General features: G+C 43.6%; 1 protein-coding gene across 11 annotated transcripts in view; it reads right to left on the bottom strand.

The window, feature by feature from the left end:
* Positions 1–26392, bottom strand: part of LOC101105495 (protocadherin gamma-C4) — a 171618-nt gene that overhangs the window by 117271 nt on the left and 27955 nt on the right. Inside the window, exon 1 of one of the 11 annotated variants that reach the window (XM_027970336.2) lies at positions 22031–24601. The exons of 6 other annotated variants lie outside the window; for them this stretch is intronic. In XM_027970336.2, coding sequence (XP_027826137.1) covers positions 22031–24451 — 2421 coding nt within the window. In that variant the 5' untranslated portion in view covers positions 24452–24601. Of the gene's footprint in view, positions 1–321; positions 2909–5532; positions 8079–10991; positions 13642–18534; positions 21142–22030; positions 24602–26392 lie in introns of those variants that run through there. 4 more of the 11 variants (XM_015096098.4, XM_027970331.3, XM_015096102.3 and 1 more) reach the window with 4 other exon arrangements.

The following is a 26392-nucleotide window of genomic DNA, read 5'->3' as shown; positions in this document are numbered from 1 at the left end:
ATATAAAATGAACTGACCTTACGTGGTTGGGTAGCTATTTCTTAAGTGAATAGATGATAATTATGGTAAAATATGAAAAGTTTTAAGAGGTTAAGAGTTCATATTTAAACAATTTTGTCTAAGCCTTTGGAAAGCAGATGAAACAATTATGATGATTAGAACTCAATTTTATTGTATCACTAACATAAACCCCAAACTCTGCGGTATACCTTAAAAGCTATCTTTAAACTTTCTTTACAATGCATGTTTCAAAACACAAATTAAATTTATAAGAAATATAATTCCTCTAAGAAATAAACATAAACAATGAATCCAACTCACCTGAACAGAAGCAGCTTCATCCTTACATTCATGAAAATCTATGGATGTTAACAAGGAATCATTTTTCTCACAGCTGTCTTGGCTAATGAGCATGTCAGCATAGTTGGGCTGGGGGAAGATCATGTGACTCCTCTGAGAGTCAGAGGTAAGGGAGACTTCATGGGAATAGGTCTGCAGGAAAGCCTGTACTCCATCCATGCCCACAAATCCTGAGGCTGGCAGGCCTGCTAACCTACCACTGGAAGCCTGGAGAAGTCTTGATTTGTGCCACCGCCATAGTCTGAGCGCCAGCAGCACGATGACAAAGGCAAGGAAGATGCAGGAAACGACAGCCACTGCCACCACCAGGTACAGTGTGAGGTCTGAATCCTCAGAGTTGGTTAGGGTCCTGATGCTACCCAGGTCGGCAAGGACATCTGGGATGCTATCTGCCATGGCCACGGTGAGTGTGACGGTGGCTGAGAGAGGGGGCTGGCCGTGGTCCTGGACCGTCACCAACAGGCTCTGCTTGAGCGCGTCTCTGTCCAGCAGGGTCCGCGCCGTGCGCACCTCGCCTGTGTGCAGCCCCACTGTGAAGAGCCCTGGCTCACTGGCCTTGAGCAGGCGGTAGGACAGCCAGGCATTCTGGCCTGAGTCTCTGTCAACCGCCACTACCTTGGTAACAAGGTAGCCTGGCTCAGCAGAGCGAGGTGCCAGCTCCACACCCGTGGAGCCATCAGTGGGTAGCATGGGGTACAGAATCTCTGGTACATTGTCGTTCTGGTCCAGTATGAACAGGCTCAGGGACACATTGCTGCTGAGTTGAGGGTCCCCATTGTCACTGGCTGTCACCAGTAGCTGCAAGTCTTGGATCTGCTCATAGTCAAAGGAGTGCAGAGCATATAGGACACCAGTGTCAGAGTTGATGGAGACATAAGAGGAGAGAGGCGCCACCATGCTGCCGCCTTTGGTCAGAGAGTAAGTGACCTGGGCATTGCTGCCACTGTCAGGGTCATGAGCAGTCACAGAGAAGATGGAGGCACCTCTGGGGTTGTTCTCTGGGATATAGGCTGAGTAGGAGGCATGAGGGAAAATGGGTGGATTGTCATTGATGTCTGCCACTTGCAGGGCAATATGAATTTCAGTAGATAGAGGTGGGGTTCCTAGATCTGAGGCTGCCACTGTGATATTATACATAGAGATCTTTTCTCGGTCCAAATATTTCCAAGTCACCAATCTATAATAATTATCAATTGATTTTTCTAATTGAAAAGGTAAATTATCACGTGTATAACAGACAACTTGACCATTCTTCCCAGAGTCTCGGTCATGCACATTCAAGAAGGCAATTACTGTCCCAGGAAGAGCATTTTCCAGGACTGGGCTAAACAAAGATGTAATGGTCACTTCAGGTGTGTTGTCATTGACATCTTCCACTGAAATGAGTACTTTGGTCCGCCCCAGAAGTGCCCCCACATCTTCAGCTTGTATTTCCATGTCATAAAATGCACATTCTTCATAATCTAAACTCTTTGCTGTTGATATTTCGCCAGTATTTTCATTCAGCTGGAATAATGGAGATTGTTTTTCACTAATTTTCCAGAATTTATAAGCCACTTCCCCGTTGGTTCCTTCATCCGGGTCGCTAGCGCTTACAGTAAGCAGCCGGGTCCCCGGGGGCACGTTCTCTGGGACTTTCACTCGGTAAATCGGTTGAGCAAAAACCGGGGCATTGTCGTTTGTATCCAACACTGTCACTCGGATGTGCACTGTGCTGGAGCGACGCGGTTCGCCTCCGTCCGTGGCGATGAGGACCAGGTAGTGAGCAGCCTCCTCCTCGCGGTCCAGGGCGCGCTCCAGCACCAGCTCTGGGCTTACAGCTCCGTCGTCTCCAGTTTGCACGTCCAGGGAGAAGTGGTTATTGGGGCTGAGCTGGTAGCTCTGCAGGGAATTCAAGCCCACATCCGGGTCCACAGCCTCTGGCAGTGGATAACGTGTTCCCGGCAGAGCGATTTCGTTAATTTTTACTTCCAGATTTTCGACCTGGAATTTCGGGTTATTATCGTTGATGTCAGTGATTTCTATTTCTATTCCCCAAAGTTTCCCTTCATCCTCAACTAGGATGTTAATATTTACAAAACACCGCGCGCTCTGAGAGCAGAGCTCCTCCCGGTCTATCCTGCCCGCGGTGACCAAGCTGCCGCTTCGCGGATTTAGAGCAAACAGCGGCGTCCTACCTCTGGAGACGATGCGGACTCCGTGGTTCGAAAGCTCTTGTGACTCCAGCCCCAGGTCCTTGGAGATGTTACCCACGAAGGAGCCTTTGTCGGTTTCTTCAGGTACAGAGTAGTGTATCTGTCCTCTCCCGGCCTTTCCCAGCGCACCCAGCAGCGCGCACAGCAGTACCAGCTCGGCGCGTCCTCCATAATTCTCTGGAGCGGCCATTGTTCTTTCGCTATGGAATCCACTCAGAATCTTCACTGGGCATATATGTTTTGTTTACCTTGTTTCTGAAGTTATAGAGATCATCTTCTGGAAAGTTGGAGTATCCCAAATTTAGGGATGGAATTTTGCCGCAGTCCTCCTCCAGCTGGTTTGTGAGATCTGCGGATTTCTGTGAGGTGAGAGCCCTGAGTTTCCGGCTGGTTTTTGGTTACTTTATCTCCAAGTAGGTGAACAGCGGCGCTCAGAGTATTAGGCAGTTACTGCAGTCACTTATATTTGTAATATCCTACGCTAGATTGCTAGGGGAAAAATTGCTACTTGTTTTCTGTAGTCTGTTTGGAATAAATTATCCCTGAACTCATATTTTAAAAGTAATTTCCAAGAAGTGTGGAATGAAATAGGGTTAAAGTCTTACAAACTATTATTACATAACCAGATTTTGGGATTTATATTATATGAAATTACTCAAAGTTCTGTAATGTATTTACTGTTTTAAAAATAAAATTTTATTTATTATGCTCTAAGCATTATTGTTAATATCTTCAATATCTATTATCAACTAAGTAAAAGTTCCCACCCATTACTGGAAATTAATTCATTTTTAGGCTAAAATATACCTATTGGAGATGACTGATTCAGAAGTTGTTTTATTTGGTTTAAACCGATTAATCAATATAGTAAACTTTCTGTAGAGTGGTTGCCTTTTAATTTTCTTTTTAAAATGCCACTTTAGTCACACAGTAGTGTTTTGAAATTAATATTGTGAAATTTTAATAGGATAAATGCTTTTACTTTCAAGTTATATCACAGACTATTTAAATTTTATATAACTTCTATTTGAATAGAAAATACTTGAAAGGTACAAATGAATATATAATCGAAAGCAAATTTCTATCTATTATTCTGCCCATGAGAGGTGATTACATTTTAAAGCCAACTTAGTTAAGTTCTAAAGGTAAACAAATAGCCTAAAGGTAATTTTACCTTAATTACTACTTCGATCAAAAGAATCACAAAAGCAAGAAAACACATAATTATCACTAAGGAGTCAAAATGTACCAGTGCAAGAATAAATGTCTTTTTCCTTCAGCAGTTTGTAAAATAGCAATTAATTGAAGCAGTTACTAAGGGAAGTATAGCAAAAGCCTGAAACAATGTATTGCTATCTTGTATATGTAACTGTATCCACTTGAGACTGTTAATCTGGTCTAAATTTGAAGATTTCAACATTCCATTTTCTCCTAGAGATAGTAGAATGACTAGAAGACCTCTAGCTATATTAGTTTAGGTCTGCAAAAAGACATTTCAGAAGTTATGTAGGAGAAGTATGTGTGAGAGGAACAACAGAGGCCAAAACATTTGCGTTTTCTTTGATGGAGGAGCCTATAGAATGAGCATTATTACAGGTTAATCCTGAAAAACCTATGCTGCAAGTAAGGAGAACATGCCTTTATTTTCTGATGAGCATAGTGAACCTGTGCTGCACTTAGTCAAGTAAAATGATTTTACATGCATATATACACACAGTACAATGAATACAATTACAGTAGGTATATCTACATAAAAATCTAGGTTAATCGACCTTATTCTAGTGCTTTTGAAGCAAAAGAGAAATATAGGAAACAAAGTATCAGATTAGTACGGAAACAATAACAGCTAAATCAATTAAGAAAAATATCTAATTTTAGCTTTTCTTTTAAGATTTACATGATTGCCTACTTTTACATTTACAGTATGTCTAGTTGAAAAATATAATCATTTATTAATCTGTAGAAAGAAAAATTTAGAGACAAATCTCAGTAGCTTTATGGGAGACCATATAACATTGCCAAAAGATTCCCCTATGGAAAAAACCACAACTTCACTGCTTTATAATATGAACCTGGTATGATACCACTAAAAGACACATAATTTCTCTGAATTCAACCTCCCTTGAAAAATGGTATGACAGCTTTTTGACTGGTTACTACATTCTTAAGACAATGTTTAGATTTAAAATTTGTATAGATGCATTTGGAGGCATTTTATGTTTGGTTCCAGACCACTACAATAAAGAGAACAGCACAATAAAGTGGGTCACAAAGTTTTGGTTTCCCAGTGTGTATAAAAGTTATGTTTTAAGTATGCAATAGCATTATATCTAAAAAAGTACATACCTTAATTAAAAATACTTTATTGCTAAAAAATACTAACCATCACTGGAGCCTTTGGTGGGTCAAACATAATCTTTTTGTAATGGTAACATCCAAGATCACTGATTATAGATCAGCACAGGGCTTCCCTAGTGGCTCAGATGATGAAGAACCTGTCTGCAATGCAGGAGATTAGGGTTCAGTCCCTGGGTAGGGAAGATCCCTTGGAGAAGAGAATGGCTACTCACTCCAGTATTCTTGTCTGGAGAATTCCATGGACAAATGAGCCTGGTGGTCTACAGTCCTGGGTCCATGGGGTCACAGAATGGGACATGACTGCGGTACTAACACTTTCACACTTTCACTTTCACATGATGACTATAATAAAAAAAGTTTGAAATATTTGAGATTTACCAAACTGTAACACAGACACATGAAGTGAGGAAATGCTGTTGTACAAACGGTGCCTATAGACTTGATTGACTCAGGCTTGCCATAAATCATCAATGTGAAAAAACAAAACAAAATAAAACTGGAGTATCGCCAAACCTCAGTGAAGCAAATTGAACTAAAACAGAGATGTGCCACATTTTTCCTGTGAATATGGAGAACTGTCGACACAATAAAAAGCAGGTTATACTTACAGGAAACTCACCTGATGAGAAGTCGACTCATTGGAATTACAAAAGGGAAATAAGGCTCCAGATGAATCACCAGAAAGCATGTTTTGTCCTGAACTCAACTGCTCACTACATTTTAGAAAATTAAACTCTGTCTTTCCAGTATGGGCAACGCACAGATTGTACGAATAAGGTAAAGTTCCTTCACTGTAGTTGGGGAGAACCCCAGGTTCAGACTTGACACAGAGACCAGGCTTAAAGCAGCCCCAAGCAGCAGGGCTGGAGGAGCGTCGCAGGTGCAGGGCGACCGCCAGAATCACCGCCAAGAGGAAGAGGACCGAGATCAAGGCCAAGGCCACCACCAGGTAAAACTGCAGCTCGGCCTGGGGGTCAGACGGCGCGGGCCGGTCACTGAGGTCCGGCAGCGCCTCCTGCAGGCTGTCGGCGAAAACCAGGAGCAGCGTGGCGGTGGCCGAGAGGGGCGGCTGTCCCCCATCGCGCACAGCGACCAGCAGGCGCTGGCGGGCCGCGTCCCTGTCGCCCAAGGCCCTCGCCGTGCGCACCTCGCCCGTGCGCAGCCCCACGCTGAACAGTCCGGGCTCGCTGGCCTGCAGCACGTGGTAGGACAGCCAGGCGTTGTGTCCAGAGTCTGCGTCCACCGCCACCACCTTGGTGACCAGGTAGCCGGGCTGCGCGGCGCGGGGCACCGTGTCGAAGAGCGCCGAGCCGTCGGGCCCCAGCGCCGGGTACAGCACCCTGGGCGCGTTGTCGTTGCGGTCGCCCACCAGCACGCGCAGGCTCACGTTGGAGCTGAGCGCGGGCGAGCCGTGGTCGCGGGCCTGCAGCGTCAGCTCGAAGGCGCGCAGCTGCTCGTGGTCGAAGGCGCGCTGCGCGAACACCACTCCGCTCTGCGGGTTCACGGACACGTAGGACGACAGCGCGCGCGGCTGCAGGTCGCTGGCCACGATGGAGTAGGAGACGTGGCCGTTGGGCCCTAGGTCAGGGTCAGAGGCGCTTACTTGAGTGATGGAGGCACCAGGAGGGTTGTTCTCTGCTACATGGACCACATAGGAAGCCCGTTCAAATACTGGCATGTTGTCGTTTACATCACCGATGTGCAGCGTGATGCTCGAGCTGGAGGAGAGGGGTGGCTTGCCTTTGTCGGTGGCTGTGATGGTGATGTTATACCCAGGGGTCCGTTCGCGGTCTAGAACTCCATCTGTAACTAATTTATATGTGTTTCTTGAAGAAGCCAGTATTTTAAATGGAACATCGCCTTCTAATTTACAAATAACCTCTCCATTGTGTCCGGAATCCTTGTCTCGGATTTTGAGCAAAGCAATGTGTGTTCCCAGCTTGGTGTCCTCCATAATAAAATCCGGTAGAGATTGGAATATCACTTCTGGGGCATTGTCATTTATGTCTAGGACTTCTATCTCCACTGTACACTGGGCAATCATTCCTCCACCATCCTTTGCTTCCAAAACTATGGAATATTCTTTCACTTCCTCAAAATCTAACGTATTTAGAATAATAATTTCCCCAGTATTAGAATTCAGGTCAAACTGGGTAACCTGGCCTGCTTCAGTGAAAGAGAAAGTGATCTCCGCATTGACACCGTCATCTTGGTCAGTGGCCATTACTCTAAGCACAGTGGTGCCTGGAAGCACGTTTTCTGGAAGCTCCACCCTGTATAGTTCTTGGCTGAACACTGGAGGGTTATCGTTGGCATCAGTTACCAGGACTTGTATCTGTGCAGTACTGCTCAGGGGTGGATCCCCGAAGTCCAAGGCCGTCAAGGTCAAGTGGTAGGACTTCTGTTCTTCCCTGTCTAAAGGCGTCATTAGTACCAGCTCAGGGTATTTACTGCCATCCAACTTCTCTTTAATCACAAGTGAGAAATGATCATCAGCACTAAGCTGGTAATTCTGTAGGGAATTGGTACCAATATCTGCATCATGGGCAGATCCTAAAATAAATCGTGCCCCGGACTTTGTGGACTCACTTATTTGTAGCTCAAAGGAACTTTGCGAGAATTTTGGCGTGTGGTCATTGACATCCTCGATCTCTACATTCACGTGATAAAAGTTCAATGGATTTTCAGCAACAACCTCAAATTCCAGAGCACAAGCTGACTTCTTCCCGCATATCTGCTCCCGGTCTAGCCTGCTGCTCACAAGTAACTCCCCGCTCTCCGCGCTCACAGTGAAGTAAGGCTTCTCCGAACTGACGCGCAGTTTTCGAGTCGGTAACTCGTGGACACTGAGTCTCAAGTCCTTGGCGAGATTCCCCACCACCGAGCCCTCGGGCATCTCCTCGGGAATCCTGTAGTGGATTTGGTCAGAGAGCGCCAGGCAGAACAAAGACAGCAGGAACGGAAAGAGCACTGGCCGCCTCTCAGCCCAGCCGCTCTTCCCAGCGCAGCTCCCCATCCCTCTTGCTCCCCTCCTTAGTTTGCTCACCGGCTTGGAGACGCCGGATTACAAATAATGTTGCAGTCGTCCGGAGCTCCCAACAGCTTTATTTTCGGGGTGAGGATCAGGCAGGGTTTCTTCTCCAGAGGAGGAATCGGTGGAAAGACAATACTAGCGAGTCTTGACAGGGAAAGTGCTCTGCGGCTGCGCGACGGGATCGCCAGCGCCAAGCTCTCGACTTTGGCCAACAGCGGCGCCCAGAGTCCGCACTGTGAAACTGCAGCCCCTGCTGCTTCAGTTTAACCAGCTACCGTAATTACTACCGTGTATCCAGTTGAAAAATCATTTTTTAAAGACGTAAGTATGGTTAATAACACGCTTCTCAGGTGGCTCAGGGATAAAGAATCCACCTGTCATGCTGGAGGCGCGTGTTTGACTCCTGAGTCGAGAAGATCCCCTGGGGAAGGAAATGGCAACCCATTCCGGTATTCTTGTCTGGGAAATCCCATGAACAGAGGAATCCGTGGTGTCAAAAGAGCTGGACATGACTTAGCGACTGAGTACGCAAGCATATTTGGTAATATTTAATTCGTACTATTAGCGTCATCATCCCAACTTTCCAGGTTTTTAGGTCAATCGGTAGGTTTAATATATAAACTTCTATACGTTGACATAATTACTCCCCAACCTTCAAATCCGAACTAGTAATAGGATGATAACTATAACACAGATTTGGCTTAAAGGATCTCAGATCATAGCTGTTGTAAATACTTATTAATTAGCAATATATTGGATAAGGTTTCATCTTTCTTTCCTTGTCACCTTTTCCCTTAAACTTCCTTACTTTTTTTTTGTACCTATTTCCATTTTTCTTCCCAGAGGGCAACAGTAATGGTGAAATTATGTCTTTCAAAATGCACAACTTATACTTCGCTCTCTTGTTCCAAAATAATTTTAGCAACTTCTTTATAGTAACATTTGGTTTTCAATTCTGATATCTCACTTAAAGAAATGATTATAGCCTTTCAGAAAAGAGCCTATCCTCTCCTTCCCATTGCATGATTATTTTCCTGGGTATAAAATTCAACTTGAGTCTCCAAAACCACCAGGGGAAAATTATATTTTGCTTTGCATCACAAACTCACTAAGCATGGTCTATTGTACTGAGGCACTTGTTCCCACCTCTGTACTTATCACATCCCATAATGACAGTTGAAGGAAACAGTCCCTAGAAAATGTATAATAGCTCACTGACTTTAGTGATGATCTCTCCCCTTTGTTTAAAAGTATTTTTAATAATTAATAAATTCACTTAGAGGGTTCTTTTTCAAAATATCTGATAATCACATTTCTGCCCCACAGAATGTAACACTGTCCTCTCCCCCTAGTGACTGTACATCTGAATGTTACAGAATGTATGAAATGTACTTCCACAGGATTGCACAGATCTTTAGATGCAAACCAGCACCTTGAAAAACATATGCTAGACATTATGCTAGAAAAAAATTGTTCGCTTAACACTCAAGAGGCCCCAATAAACAAGATTACCTTGTCATCAACTACTTCCTGATACTAGTCAACTGCTGTATTGAGTTTTACTAAAATGTTATGTAACAAGTGAAGATGTAGTTAATTACAGATTAAATTGTCTCTAACTGAATTTTTCTTTTCTTTTTTCTTTTTGCTTTACTCTAATGGTGTTTATTTGCATCTACTAAATTCCTTTATGATTCAATAGGAAAATCAAAACTATATTACAATTTTGTGAAATATTTTAAACATGGAGAATGATATAATAACCACTTGCTCAGTTTTGTCAAATCTTGACATTCTGCACAGTTCCTTCAGTTTTTCAAAGAAACAGTTCATATATATGGCACTAAAGCCCCTTTCTGCAATTGTATTTCTATCCTCTAGAGGATAGACCACCTCGATGAATTCAGTGGTTATCTTAAGTGTTGCTTCTTAATTTACTATGTGTGTGTATAGCCTGTTGTTTTACATGTTTTTAAAACTTCATATAAATCAAACTCATATATTTTAGGAATCCTTCTGCAAATCTTTGCTCAATGTTGCTTTTAAGTGAAGTCACTCAGTCGTGTCCTACTCTTTGCGACCCCGTGGACTGTAGCCTACCAAGCTCCTCTGTCCATGGGATTCTCCAGGCAAGAATACTGGAGTGGGTTGCCATTTCCTTCTCCATGACTTTTTCAACAGAGCCAATAAATAAAATTCACTACCGCTCTAGGACTTGAATGTATGACATGGTTGTTTTATAAAGCCAGCATCCCAACTCCCCCACTTGTAGAGCTCACATACACACTTTTCGTGACTGCATCACTAAAACAGCACATCAAAATTTGGGTTAAAAACATGCAATGGCCTATTTCACAAATGTTACTTATAACACTTAACACTTTATTTGATATCTCATTTTATTGATTTTGGACAACGATCTTTAGTATGCCATTAGACTCCATGTCTGTCACTGATAAAGATCTTAGTGAAGCCTGACACATAAATTTCATCCTTTAAGCATCAACAAAACTTCTACCAGAATCTGGCTTTAATAGGTGATTAAAGTTTAAATAGGTCAAGAGCAACTGAGATGTTTCAAGGCCACCAAAGAGAGGTACATGGAAGTGGAAGCAGGGCACAGCAAAAAAAGCTTGCAGACTGAAAATTTCTTCAACAACCTTTTACAGATCTAATCTAAAGAGAATCCTGAGAAGGCTGAGGTGTACTTTCTTGCTAACCTTGTGCAGTAAGACTTAACAATTCATTCTCATTTATAAAATACATGAATTAAGAACACCATGAGGAACATAAAGACAAGACATAAAAAATGTGATTATCCACTTATTCACAATCTTGTCCATATGCTTTCACCGTAAATATGGTACTAAAACACTCTGTCAATAAGTGTTCCATGTTAAAAAATCACCACTGAAATAAACAATCTTGCTTTATCACTTGAAAGTTTTAACTCCATCTTCAAATCAAGTATTTTGCAAAACAATAACATTTACACAAAATATAATTTCTCGACGATATAAAGATCAATGAATGACTGAACTCACCTGAATACTTTGGGCTTCATCCTTACATTCACGAAAATCTATGGATGTTAACAAGGGATCCTTTTTCTCATAGCTCTCCTGGCTGATGAGTGTGTCTGCATAGTTGGGTTGTGGGAAGATCACGTGACTCCTCCGAGAGTCTGCGGTGAGCGAGACCTCATGCGAATAGGTCTGCAGGAAAGCCCGAACCCCATCCACGCCCACAAACTGAGATGCTGGTACACTTATGGGGACACCTCCCGAAGCTTGCAGCATGTGAGATCTGTGCCAACGCCGCAGTCTGAGCGCCAGTAGCACGATGACAAAGGCAAGGAAGACGCAGGACACCGCAGCCACAGCCACCACCAGGTACAGCGTGAGGCCTGAAGCGTCAGAGTCGTGCGGGACCTCCGGGCTGCCCAGATCTGCCAGGACATCTGGGATGCTGTTGGCCACAGCCACCGTGAGTGTGACGGTGGCCGAGAGAGGAGGCTGCCCATGATCCTGGACGGCCACCACCAGGCTCTGCTTGAGCGCGTCTCTGTCCAGCAGGGCCCGCGCTGTGCGCACCTCGCCCGTGTGCAGTCCTATCACAAACAGCCCTGGCTCACTGGCCTTGAGCAGGCGGTAGGACAGCCAGGCGTTCTGTCCTGAATCTCTGTCCACTGCCACCACCTTGGTGACCAGGTAGCCTGGCTCTGCAGAGCGGGGTGCCAGCTCCACACCGGTAGAACCGTCAGTGGGGGGAGCAGGGTATAGAATCTCAGGTGTGTTGTCATTCTGGTCCAGCACGAATATGCTCAGAGACACATTGCTGCTGAGTGGTGGGTCCCCACTGTCACTTGCAGTCACTCTCAACTGCAGGTCACGGAACTGCTCATAGTCGAAGGAGTGCAGTGCGTAGAGGATACCAGTATCTGAGTTGATGGAGACGTAGGAGGACACGGATGGCCCCTGGAGAGTATCTTCAGATAGGGAGTATGTGACACGGGCATTCTCGTTGCTGTCAGGGTCATGTGCAGTCACGGAGAAGATGGAGGTGCCTCTGGGGTTATTCTCAGGCACATAGACAGAGTACGAGGAGTGCAGGAAGGCAGGTGGGTTGTCGTTGGTGTCTGCCACGCTCATGGAGATGTGAGTTGTCGTGGACAAGGGTGGGCTTCCACCATCTGTGGCTTTCAGCGTGATGTTATACGCAGAGAATTTTTCCCGGTCTAGGTTCTCTGCTGTCACCAATCTGTAATAGTTGTCTATAGATCTTTCTAATTTAAAAGGCAGATCTTCTGAAATAGTGCAGGTCACCTGGCCATTCTTCCCAGAATCTCGGTCTTGAAGGTAGAAAAGTGCTACTACTGTTCCAGGAGGAGTGTCTTCGGGGATTGAGCTGCTTACAGATGTTACAGTCACTTCTGGGGCATTGTCATTCACATCTAAAACTGTGATCAGTACTTTAGCCCTTGTCATACTACCAGGACCATCCTGAGCTTGAACTTCCATTTCATAGTAGCCAGATTCTTCATAATCTAGGCCATCTAGGGTTGATAATTCTCCTGTGTGAGAGTTCAGCTGGAATATCTGTAGAATTTTTGGAGTAATTTTCGGAAAAGAGTACGTCACTTCCCCGTTCACTCCCTCATCCAGATCTACAGCATTTATCGTCAGCAGTCTTGTGCCCACTGGCACGTTCTCAGGCACAGTTACTTGGTACTGGGGCAAAGAGAAGATTGGCGCATGATCATTCACATCCACCGCTGTTACTTGGACACGAGCGATTCCGGATCGTGGTGGGTCACCGCCATCAGAGGCGGTGAGGAGGAGGTGGTGAGTTGCCACTTCTTCCCGGTCCAGTACCTGCTCCAGCACTAATTCCGGATATTTAGTTCCATCCTCTCCGGTGTGCACAACCAGGGAGAAGTGGCGATTGGGGCTGAGGTGGTAGCTCTGGAGAGAGTTCGTGCCCACATCCGGATCCCTAGCCTCATTTAAAGGAAATCGCACCCCAGGAGCTGTATTCTCCATTATTTTCACATTCATTTCTTCCGCCAAGAATTTAGGAGAGTTGTCATTAATATCCATTATTTCCACTTCTATACGATAAAGATTCATTTTATCTTCCACCAGGATGTTAAAGTTCACCAGACACCGCGCGCTCTGGGCGCAGAGCTCCTCCCGATCTATCCTGCCCGCGGTGACCAAGTTGCCGCTTCGCGGATTCAGAGAGAAGAGCTGCGTCCTACCTCTGGAGACGATGCGGACCCCGCGCTCCGCCAGGTCCTTGGGCTCCAGTCCCAGATCCTTGGCGATATTACCGACAAAAGACCCTGTCTCTGTCTCCTCCGGCACGGAGTAGAGAATCTGTCCCGCCCAGACTTCGCTCTGGGTCCCCAGGAGGATGGAGAGCAGGATGAATGCTCTGTAGTCCCCGCCCCTCTGCCGAGCCGCCATTCTTGTCCTGCTGATCTTTAGACACTGGCCAATCTCTTGTTGTATTTCTGGATGCCAGGACGTCTGCGTGAAGCCCTGTGTATTCGGAAAAGAAGCCCAGAATCCAGTGGTATAGAGGCCTGAATTTAGTGCAGCTTGGAAGACAGTTTATCTCAGTCTGGCGTTTCTTTGTGCTGTGAAAGCTCAGTGGTTCCGGCGGATCTTGTGAACCATTTTTCCCCTGATTGGTGAACAGCGGCGCTCAGAGTCCTTACTAAGTTACTGCACCATACTGAAGCAAAGTAACTGATTTTTCAAAAAGTTGTTTTATCCTTTGAAATTCTTTTATTTCTTCAATTCATGCATCTCTGATATATCATTTAAAATAAATTTTAAGAAACTGTGACTTAATGTAACAATGTTCATGGATGGGTGTTTATTAATCCCAGATAATTTCTTTTAAATTCTCTGCTCTGCACTGCAACTTTGAAATGATTCTTAGACACTGCCTTACACTTCAGTTCACATATATAAAAATCAGTCATGCAGATAAAACAATATGATTTATTTTTAAAAGGTGTGTAAAAGGCCTGTATATGTAAGACATTATGTAGAAACATTTATATCAGCATATTAAATTAATTCAATAATACTGAACATATTTTATGTTCTAGACACAACTATGTAATAAGGCAGAGAGCCCATTTTATCTTTAATACGCAGAGGAGTAATGTAATAACTTTTTATTGAATGAAACCTTAGCGACGTTTAGTTCCTTTATTTTAATAAATTTTAAAATGAGAGGGAATTGCTTTATCCTTGACTTTATAATCACAGAACCAATGTAGAAATAGAAATATCCACACTCCTAGTTTCCTAAGAAGAAAAAAATGGAATCATCGTTGGCCTTGACTGATGCTATATGCTCAAACAGTGTCAACAGAAATAGATGAGAAGCCAAGCAGCTACAACTACCTATAGAAGCAACTCATCTTGTAGAGAAGACAGAAATTTGCAGATTCTACTGGCTGTGGATTCATAAGCGTTAGTGTCACTGCTTCTTTTAATTATGCAATTTAAATAATCATCATACCCTATACTTGAGAAAAGATGGGTCTCTGAACAACCTTTGAGCATACATGCTGGACTCTCCTGAGCAGATCCTTAGAGGTACTCATTGCTCCACTGCTATTAATGAAGTAAAACTCAATTGTTGATGGATCCGAGGTTACTCTTTGCTGGCAGAAATAAAACAAAGTTTCTTTCACATAGCTGCAGAAGAAAGTGGCCTGTTTTGAAACGAAGACCTGGTAAGAAATAGCCTTGTTTTATAAATTATTTTAAGCCCTGGGGAGTAGCTAGCAGCACCAGAAGGGAGAACTAGAAGTAATACTATAAAAATTTACCTCAGTTGGTGACAAGTTTGCAACTAAGTAATCTATTTCTGGTCTTTGATGGCATTACCTCAAAATACAGAGAATAATTGAATGAAATGCCATTTTAATCTATCAAAATAATTCATATCATATTTGCTCTCACTATGTGGCTCAGATGGCAAAGCATCTGTCTGCAGTGTGGGAGACCCCGGTTCGATCCCTGGGATGGGAAGATCCCCTGGAAAAGGAAATGGCAGCCCACTCCAGTACTCTTGCCTGGAAAATCTCATGGATGGAGGAGACTGGTAAGCTACAGTCCATGGGGTCGAAAAGAGTGGGACACAACTGAGCGACTTCACTTTCACTTTCAAGTAGATAAAAGATCTTATTTTTTGTTCAAGGGAAACAATATGAGTATTTCAGATTAACTACATAAATAGGAATTTAAAACTATTTGTTCAGTAGCAATCTTGAATTTCTTGTTGGTGTAAGTATGTGGTCATTAAAGATCAAGAGTACTTGCAGACATTTTCAACCAAAACTTTCATATACAGATATCATGAGTCCCAATGTCATGATTTTTTCCTACCTGATACTTCAAAATTTATAGCATCATCTCATATTCGTCTCTTATTCTACTATTTTTAAAAAGTCTTGATTAACCTAACACTTCTGGGTACCTTCTTTAGAGCTAAAATCTAGATAAAGGAGATACTCAAGTTCTTAAAGTTACTCTACAACATAAAATAAAATATTAAAGATCTCTACTCAACCACCTTTGGAAGGAATGATGCTAAAGCTGAAACTCCAGTACTTTAGCCACCTCATGCAAAGAGTTGACTCACTGAAAAGACTTAGCTGCTGGGAGGGATTGGGGGCAGGAGAAGAAAGGGACGACTGAGGATGAGATGGCTAGATGGCATCACTGACTCGATGAACCGAGTCTGAGTGAACTCTGGGAGTTGGTGATGGACAGGGGGGCTTGGTGTGCTGCGATTCGTGGGGTGGCAAAGAGTTGGACACAACTGAGTGACTGAACTGAACTGAAATGAACTCAACCACCAAGGTGTTTAAATATAACATAAAATTACTGTATAAGATTGAAATAATGTTGTACTTTTAAAGGGAGTGTGTTATTGGTTGAGTTGTTGGGAAGAATCATTTATTTACATTAAAAAATTTATGAAAAGTTTATTTGTCTTCCCAGGCAGTAAGTTATTTACTTTGCTCCTTTTTTTTCCCTTAAAATTATTTATTTTTAGCCATGCTGTGTTCTAGCTTCAGTGAGCAGGGGCCACTCTCTAATTGCGGTACATGGGCTTCTCATGTAGTGGATTCTCTTGTTTGGAGCACAGGCTCTAGGGCTTCAGTGCTTGTGAAGCAACAGGCTTAGCTGCCTCAAAGCATGTGGGATCTTGTAGGACCAGGGATCCAACTCAGGTCCCCTGCATTGGTAGATGGATTCTTAACCACTGCATCACCAAGGAAGTCCTCTCTTTTCTTTAAGCAACTTTTTTCTATTGAAGAAACATTTGTTTGGTGTTCTGTGTAGTATTCATCCCCAGGCAGAGATGTATATTTCTTCCAATGATCCTCTCAGAGATTTTACTCTTTCCCCTTTGATCTCCATTCCAAACATTTGATCAGAATTGGGTAATAAAGCAGCCCAATACTTTGGTGGACTTTTTTTTCTTGGTGCTTCCAAATCATTATATGCTCAAACTAATCAGAATTCTTATCTTATTAATAATGACCTGTAGTATGTAAGTCAAAGGAGCCTCAGTCACAACGTAGCAAATTTCAAGATTGCCAGGATTTAAGACTTGGTCAGTTCATATGAACGAATGACTACTGTGAGAGTAGAATCTAATAGGTTTTCTGTCAGTGAGACGTTTTATTTGATTAAATGAAATACTCACAGGTAATTCAGTTAAGAGAATAAGGAAAACTAGCCTCATATCTCAGTTACTCAGCAGATAAGAAAATAAACCAGTCTACCAGCCATGAGACCATTAGTGAGCTTTGCTTTTTAACAATGGATGTATAAGATTAGCTTAATCATCCAGAGTTGGTAGTATACTAAAATAACACATTCTCAGAGTACATGAAACAAATCTTAATATTTCTATAAAAGCCTATCTGACTCCCATGACCAATACCCAGGATTGTCGTCTTTAAAATCATTTACGATTAAATTCTGATTAAACCACTAAAGTATCATATCACAAATGTTGTCCAAAAAATTATATTTGAAATGTGTATGACTGTAATCTTTAGGTTAGTCATATACACTTGAAACCTTGAAATAAATAATTTTATAACAATTGCTGAAAGTAAACACTGATTTAGAAAACCATGCGTTAACTATCCTTAGCAGTTAACCTAAAGATAACAACTCAGTATTATCTTTCTTTATGAATACTGACAATTTCAGGTTACAAATGAGGTTCTCATTCATTTTCAAGGCATTTTCTGAATTGTCTGTTTTACATGTGCATACCAAATTAAGAGGCACAAGTGGCAAATCCACTGTATTATCAAATAATAGAACCCTAAACTCAGGATTGGAAAAGAGCTTGGCTACCTTGAAGTCCAACAACTCATCAAATTATATTATCTCCTGTATTCCATTAATCTCAGGACCATCAACTTATTTTTGCAAAGCACCAGTAACAGAATCTTCTAGCTCCTAAGGCAATTCATTTTCTGTTTAACAACTCAGAACTTTGCTGCTTTCTACTCATCATGTCATAGTTTTATTCACACCTTTGCACTATGATGAATTGAGTAATCATTCTTTTAAATGACAACTCTTCCTTCCTTAAATATTTGAATAGAGTTCCCATGTAACAAAAGCTTTACTTTATATGAGCTAAATGTGCTAAATCATTTAAATTCTTATTTGAATACTATTAATCCTTCACTCTCATTCACTAGTCCTCTATTTTTAGAGATATATCTTGTAGGTGGATCTAACAATTCACATTCATTTTTAAATACTATTAAACACGAAGACTGCAAAAAAATCATTGTAGTAGGCATACAGCATCAGGTACTTATACTTATTTGTTAACAATCCAAAATTATAAAAATGGTGATATAAACAAATACTTGCTCACTGTACTACTTTATAGTTTGAATGTTTTTTAATAAAATTATTTTCTTTTCCCAGAGTTTATGTGAGGTAGATAAGACAAGTCTTTTTAACTTAAATTTTAACTTGAAGGCTATAGACATTGCGATTGTCCTGAAAAGAATAACAGATAGTTCTAGGAATATTATTCAGGTTTTCATACATCAATTACTCTTATTTATTATAAAATCATTTTTGATTCCTAATTAGTTAAGAGGGAAAATATCTCTCATAGATTCCATTTTAGAAAATACTTGCTTTACTTAACACTGGGAAGAAAAAAAATCTTCCTTATCAGATACCATAATTCTGGGTTTTTCCACATTATAAAACAAAGAATCTCAGATATGCCACATAATAGAAAAACAATAAGAAGCAAGAGGAAAGCAACCCATGGCACAAAGAGCTTGCCAAGAGGAGAAACGTTAAAGGAAATTCAGGACATACTTTATTAAGGTTTTGGGGGTGAAATTTGAGAAAACTAAGATTTAATAGACCTCTACTGATACAAAAGAAAAATCTTCTCAAAACTATATAATTCACTGCAAAAGACTAAGAGTATCAGGCACTGAACCCAGAGAATTTTAACTTTTACTGCTCAAATAAGAACAATAAAAACAAATAACCTCACCTGAACAGCAGAGTCTTGCTCTTTACAAAAATCTTCCTGAATCAAGAGAGGCTCGCTTTTCCCACAGCTCTCCTGGCTGATGAGCGTGTCTGCGTAGTTTGGCTGCGGGAATATCACGTGACTCCTCCTTGAGTCCGCAGTGAGCGAGACCTCATGCGAATAGGTCTGCAGGAAAGCCCGCACCCCGTCCACGCCCACAAACTGAGAGCCGGGTACGCCAGCCAACCCACTGTCTGAAGTCTGGAGCAGACGCGACAGGTGCCAATGCCGCAATCTGAGCGCCAGTAGCACGATGACAAAGGCAAGGAAGACGCAGGACACTGCAGCCACAGCCACCACCAGGTACAGCGTGAGGCCTGAAGCGTCAGAGTCGTGCGGGACCTCCAGGCTGCCTAGGTCCGCCAGGACATCTGGGATGCTGTCGGCCACAGCCACTGTGAGTGTGACGGTGGCCGAGAGAGGAGGCTGCCCATGATCCTGGACGGCCACCACCAGGCTCTGCTTGAGCTCGTCTCTGTCCAGCAGGGCCCGCGCTGTGCGCACCTCGCCCGTGTGCAGTCCCACCACAAAGAGCCCTGGCTCACTGGCCTTGAGCAGACGGTAGGACAGCCAGGCATTCTGGCCTGAATCTCTGTCCACTGCCACCACCTTGGTGACCAGGTAGCCTGGCTCTGCAGAGCGGGGTGCCAGCTCCACACCAGTAGAGCCATCAGTAGGGAGGATGGGGTACAGAATCTCAGGTGTATTGTCATTCTGGTCCAGCACAAATATGCTCAGAGACACATTGCTGCTGAGTGGTGGGTCCCCGCTGTCACTTGCAATCACTCTCAACTGCAGGTCACGGAACTGTTCATAGTCAAAGGAGTGCAATGCATACAGGATGCCAGTGTCAGAGTTGATGGAGATGTAGGAGGACAGAGGTACCCCCTGGATGGTGTCTTCAGCTAAGGAATAGGTAACCTGGGCATTCTCACGACTGTCAGGATCATGTGCAGTTACTGAGAAAATGGAGGCACCTCTGGGATTGTTCTCAGGAATGTAGACAGAGTAGGAGGTATGGGGAAAAGCAGGTGGGTTATCATTGATGTCTGCCACATTTAGAGAGATGAGCATTTCTGTAGACAGAGGTGGCATTCCTTTGTCGGTGGCTGTCACAGTGATGTTGTATGTGGATACCCGTTCTCTGTCTAGAACTGTACTCGTCACTAGTCGATAATAATTGTCTACTGATTTTTCCAGTTCAAATGGCAAACTTCTTGAGATAGAACATGTTACCAGCCCATTCAGTCCAGAGTCTCGATCATATACTTGAAAAAGAATGATCACTGTGCCTGGTGGCGTACTTTCAGCAACTGATCTGCTTCCAGATGTAACTACCACTTCTGGTACATTGTCATTCACATCCAAGATAGTAATTAAGACTTTGGCTCTGTCTTGTAGACCTGGGCGATCCCGGGCTTCAATATCCAGCTCATAAAAGCTGGTGTCTTCATAGTCTAGAATTGCAGAAGTTGATATCTCTCCAGTCAAAACATTCAGGCAGAAAGTCTTTGAGATTTTTTCTGTTATCCTCACTACAGAATATGTTACTTCCGCGTGGGCGCCTTCATCCTGGTCCGTGGCATTTACCGACAACACTGGTGTACCTACTGGTAGATTTTCAGGGACATTCACACGATACACAGGCTGAGTAAAGACTGGAGCGTTGTCATTTGCATCTAGGACAGTTACCAGGATTCGAACCACACTGGAGCGGGCAGGGTCACCGCCATCCGTGGCAGTAAGGACCAGGCGGTGAATGGCCTGTTCCTCCCGGTCCAGCGCGCGCTCCAGCACCAGCTCTGGGTATTTGGGCCCATCAGCTTTACCCGGCATTTCCACGGAGAAGTGACTGTTCTCGCTGAGCTTGAAGCCCTGGAGAGAGTTCACTCCCACATCCGGGTCATAGACCTCCATTAGTGGAAATCGAGAGGATAAGGCTGCGTTTTCGATAATTTTTACTTCCAATTCTTCCCTTAAGAATCGGGGTGCATTGTCATTAATGTCCACTATTTCCACTTCCACGGGAAAAAGATTCAATTTATCCTCAACAAGGATGTTAAAATTCACCAGACACCGAGCCCTCTGAGCGCAGAGCTCCTCCCGGTCTATCCTGCCCGCGGTGACCAAGCTGCCGCTTCGCAAGTTCAGAGCAAAGAGCTGCATCCTACCTCTGGAGACGATGCGGACTCCGCGCTCCGCCAGCTCCTGGGGCTCCAGCCCGAGATCCCTGGCAATGTTGCCCACGAAGGAGCCTTTGTCCAGCTCCTCAGGAATGGAGTAATGGATCTGCCCGGCCCTGGCCTCCCGCAGCGTCCCCAGGAGTATGAAGAGCAGGATCAACCCGCTATAATGCCAGGGGCTTTGCAGAACCGCCATTACTGGCTCGTTCTGGACTTCCCTGGGATTATGAGCAGGGGGAACACGTTCGCATCAGTTTAGAGCGTCTCAGAATTGGCGGTCAAGGCCAGTAAACAAGCAGCGATCAGATGCGAATCGATTTAGGGAAGACTTTCTGCGCAGCGGCAGAGCTTTTCCTGTATAATCTGCTTTGTGCTTTGAGGCTATAACTCGAGTTCTCACTGCTTTCTTTACCCGGGTTAGTGAACAGCGACGCTTAGAGTCCTAACTTAATACTGCACCGTTCTGCGGAAACCATCAATACATAGGGCCTTATTTCTGCTAAATCTGCATAGATGACACTCAATATTTCTCTCCCCGAGAATGAAAAGCATTTGGAAGAATAAAATATCGTATTCTGAAAATTTAAATGTTCCTTGGAATGATGCTTATTTTTGTGACATCTCTTAGGGTCTTGGAGAACACAAATACTTTTACACTTTTCTGTAAATTTTGAACTCCACACTCCACCATCGTTTATATTTGTCTAATTTTAAATAAGGGCACCAACAACCACGAACATGTTTAGAACCAATCCACAACTACGTTACAGGAGTTGTCATTTTTAGATATTATCTATTTTTATTAACATAGATTAAGAACTGCACTATTTAGCCAATATTTGTGTATACTTTAAAGAAAATGCAAAATGAAAGTGAAAATATATAGGCTACCATGAAAAAGTATTCTTATATTTATATTATGTATAACACATAGTGTTTAGGACTGACTACACTGAATTTATGTAAACCACTTAATTGTCTAGATAGATGTAAATAACATCTTACAGTGAGAATGTAAGATACTAGCATATTAAAAATGTTTCTGAACAGTTTTAGAATTAATAGAAATTTCAAGAGTATTACTAAGTGACATTCTATGAAAGAACTATTGCAACACAGATAGGTGATCAAAGAATTTCTAAAACACCCTCTCATCCCCATTTTATGCCCAGAAGAATCAATAAAACACCAAAAACTGCTAAAGTTAGCCTGCATACTTTTTAACTTGAAACTTAATGATATTTATGGGAGGAAAAGGTTTTGAAGTAACTCACCTGTTGCAAGTTGACTGAATTAAAAGTCACTTGGAGATTGTCATTACTGTTACTTTCAAGACAAAAGCCTTCATTACATAGAAGGTCTTGTAGTGGAGCATTTTCAGGCTTTATATTGAGAAATTTAAACTCAGTCTTTGAGGAATGTGTGGCAGCACACAGATTGTAGGAATAAGGTAAAGTCCCTTCCCCATAGTTGGGGAGGACTCCAGGTCCAGTTTTGGAGCAAAAACTAGTTTGAAAGCAACTCCAGGTGGCAGGGTTGGAGGAGCGTCGCAAACTTAGGGCGACCGCCAGAATCACCGCGAGGAGGAAGAGCACCGAGATCAAGGCCAAGGCCACCACCAGGTAAAACTGCAGCTCGGCCTGGGGGTCAGGGGGTGCCGGGCGGTCCCTGAGGTCCGGCAGCGCCTCCTGCAGGCTGTCGGCGAAAACCAGGAGCAGCGTGGCGGTGGCCGAGAGGGGCGGCTGTCCCCCATCGCGCACAGCGACCAGCAGGCGCTGGCGGGCCGCGTCCCTGTCGCCCAAGGCCCTCGCCGTGCGCACCTCGCCCGTGCGCAGCCCCACGCTGAACAGCCCAGGCTCGCTGGCCTGCAGCACGTGGTAGGACAGCCAGGCGTTGTGTCCAGAGTCTGCGTCCACTGCCACCACCTTGGTAACCAGGTAGCCGGGCTGCGCGGCGCGGGGCACCGTGTCGAAGAGCGCCGAGCCGTCGGGCCCCAGCGCCGGGTACAGCACCCTGGGCGCGTTGTCGTTGCGGTCGCCCACCAGCACGCGCAGGCTCACGTTGGAGCTGAGCGCGGGCGAGCCGTGGTCGCGGGCCTGCAGCGTCAGCTCGAAGGCGCGCAGCTGCTCGTGGTCGAAGGCGCGCTGCGCGAACACCACGCCGCTCTGCGGGTTCACGGACACGTAGGACGACAGCGCGCGTGGCTCCAGGTCGCTGGCCACGATGGAGTAGGAGACCTGGCCGTTTGGCCCCAAATCGGAATCCGAAGCGTTAACTTGGGCGATGGAAGTGCCAGGTGGGTTGTTTTCTGGCACGTGGACCACGTAGGAGGCCTGGTGGAAAACCGGAGGGTTGTCGTTGACGTCGGCAACTTTCAAGATGACACTTCTTTTAGAGGAAAGGGGCGGCTTGCCTTTGTCCGTAGCTGTGATAGTGACATTGTATTCTGGAGTCTTCTCTCGATCTAGGACTCTTTCAGTCACCAGCTTGTACGTGTTTTTTGTATCTTGAACTATTTTAAATGGGGAATTTCCTTTTATTTGGCATAAGACTTCCCCATTAAATCCAGAATCTAGGTCATGTGTTTTGATCAAAGCAACAACAGTCCCAAGCTCAGTGTTTTCTTTTATATATTTAGATTCAGAATCCAGGGTTATCTCAGGAACATTGTCATTTTCATCCAAAATATCTATTTGTATTTTGCAGTGGGCAGTGTGATGTCCACCATCCTTTGCTTCCACCCCAATTGTGTAGCTCTCTCTCTCTTCAAAGTCCAGTCCTCCAACGGTGGTGAGTTCCCCTGTTTTACTGTCCAGCTTGAACAGTTGTCTTACTGCCTTGTCAACATTAATAAAAGTGTAGGCGATCCCAGCATTGACGCCCTCATCCAAGTCAGTGGCCATCACTCTTAGCACAGAGGAACCCAGGGGTAGGTTCTCTGGAACACTGACCCTGTACACGTCCTGGGTGAACACTGGGGGGTTATCATTTGCGTCTGCCACGACTACCCTGATCTGGGTAGTGCAGCTTCTGGCTGGCTCACCCCCATCCACAGCCATGAGGACCAGGTGGTGGCAGGACTGCTCTTCTCTGTCCAGGGGAGCCTTCACTACCAGTTCCGGGTATCTACTGCCGTCTGGGTTCTCCTTCTGGATCAAAGAGAAATGGGGGTCAGGGCTGAGGTAGTACTGGTGCAGGGAATTGACACCTACATCTGAATCTTGTGCAGATTCCAGGACAAAGGCGGCTCCAGTTGGGGTCAGTTCACTGATTTCCAGCTCAGTGACATTTTGGCTAAAGGTCGGTGGGTTGTCGTTGACATCCTGAATCTCCACGGTTATATGAAAAAAGTTCAAAGGCTTTTCAGCGACCATTTCGAATTCCAGAACACACATTGATTTCCTGCCACAAACCTGCTCTCGGTCTATACGGTCGCTCACAAGTAAGTCTCCGTTATCGGTGTTAACTGTGAAGAATTTCTTCTCTGCACTAACCCGCAGGTTCCGAGTAGGCAAATCTCGCAGGCCAAGCCCCAGATCCTTGGCGAGGTTCCCCACCAGCGAGCCCCTGGCCAGCTCCTCTGGAATAGAGTAGCGGATTTGCTCTGAAAACGCCGGGCTGAACAAAGACAGCAGGAAGAGAAACAGCATTCGCCTCCGCCCAGCCTGGAGCTTCGGTCCCAAGCGGTTTCCCATCCCAACCTCCGCGCCTTTGCCCTTCTGATTCAGAAGAGCTGTGACAGCTAAATTATCCCAAGGATTTCTGAGCAGGAGAGACTCTTTGACAGGTCTTGACAGACCGATTCTCGCACAGATATTTCCGCCGCAGAAAAGCTGAAAGTGCACAGATCTCGCGATTTCGCGGTCCACAGGCGATTCCTTTGCGTCAGGAGGAGCCGATACTTTTTATTCAGCACTAGGCAACAGCGGCACCCCGCGACTCGGCTGCAGAACTGCGTTAGTGATTACTAAATCAGCTCCAAATACAGAGCAGGCTAGAAGACAGGTCCATTGTGTCCTGATATAGATACTCATTTGTCCCATGCTATAAGGATTTTAGCATTTCAAATATTTACTGTATCTTCTTTCTCGCTATAATTTCTTCGAACTTGAACTTTATGCCTCCAAATCAGGTGACTTTTTATTCCTCAAAGCCAGAGGTATCTTGCTGAAGATGTTTATTTGCATCATCGTGCTTTTAGTTTCCATTTCACACAGAGGCCATAATAACATCTTTCCTGTGTGCCTTAGTAAAATTGAGGACCAAATAAAATATCTGGAAAGTGACACAAATGAAAGTGGTGGCAGAAAGTATAATATGAAAATTCGTGAAATACCTTGCTGTGTGTTGTTATTTCGCTCTTTCTTTCCTTCTAACTTATAAAAGTTATAAATCTCACAGCTTTTAGTTTTATCCCATTATAAAGATAGATGTTATAATCTTCTCCAAATAATTGATGGATAGCAAGGAGATTGGTTGTCCTTATAAAACAGAAGTATGGTAAGAAGCAAGAAACTCTCTTTTCTTTAGTTTCCAAGTCTATTTTTATTAAATGACCATGATTTTAAAACTATTTCACTAAGCTTATTTTTTTCCACACTATGTTACCATTGTCTTTAATTGTACTGTTTCTTCTTATGTAGCTCAGCAATGGTGAATTATTTGGATTTTGGAAGTGAAGTATGAATCCTCATAAAGATATACTCCAGAGAAAGTGATCTAGGTAGTCCACTTTTTCTTGGTCACCTTTTAACTACCTGATTATCTCAACTCTTTGTTATAGACACTCTTCCATATCAATAAGCACTCCAATTTCCATGTTTCTGATAGGTATCTTAGAATATTAATTCAGAAATAGTTTTTTAACCACATAATACATTATCATTATAAAGCTTGAAGATATATAACAATGTAGAACTCATCTTATAGTGGAAAAGCTCATTTGTCCAGGATTCTAAACAGAAATTCACTGGTATCTCTATACGAACATAAAATAACAAGACTTTGCTTCAAAATATGACTGAGCAAGTGCCCCCCCTTTCTTTCTTTCTTTCTTTCTTTCTTTTTTTTACCACTGTATGAACACTTCAGTTAGTACAGGGAAGTTTTGTTCACAACACATATGAAACTGAAGATTCAAATATTTAAGAGTATAGAGTATACATAGTATATACACTCACAGTGTGTAGATCAAACATTTTATTATGTAAAGGCTATTGTAGTTTATAGAGATATAGAAAATAATTTTTCCCATGGCATGAAAAAGAACCTAGAGCATATACCCAAATCTATACAGTATTCTTTTACTTCAAAAATAATGGAAAGTGAGTTTTCATGCATGAGTGAATGACATCTGTACCTATCACAGAGATTCTCTTGCTACTCTTTGGATGAATTCACTATTCAGTGAGTCTGCACACTGTATGCAGTGAGGTCAAAATTACCCATATATAATTAGATTCCCTTCTTATAAATATTAAAAAAGAAAAATCAAGTGGTCCCACATTCCCAAATGCATGATAACCCTTTCATGTTATTAAGTAATGTAACCTATGGGTCTGTTAATAATGTTTTATTCTGATTTTCCCTATTTATTCATAATTTGCAGCTGATGTTCAAGTTGTTGAAAGCACAGA

The sequence above is a fragment of the Ovis aries genome, chromosome 5 (genome assembly GCF_016772045.2).
Source record: "Ovis aries strain OAR_USU_Benz2616 breed Rambouillet chromosome 5, ARS-UI_Ramb_v3.0, whole genome shotgun sequence".
Classification (NCBI taxonomy): Eukaryota; Metazoa; Chordata; class Mammalia; order Artiodactyla; family Bovidae; genus Ovis; species Ovis aries.
This window is presented reverse-complemented; position numbering and strand designations above follow the sequence as displayed.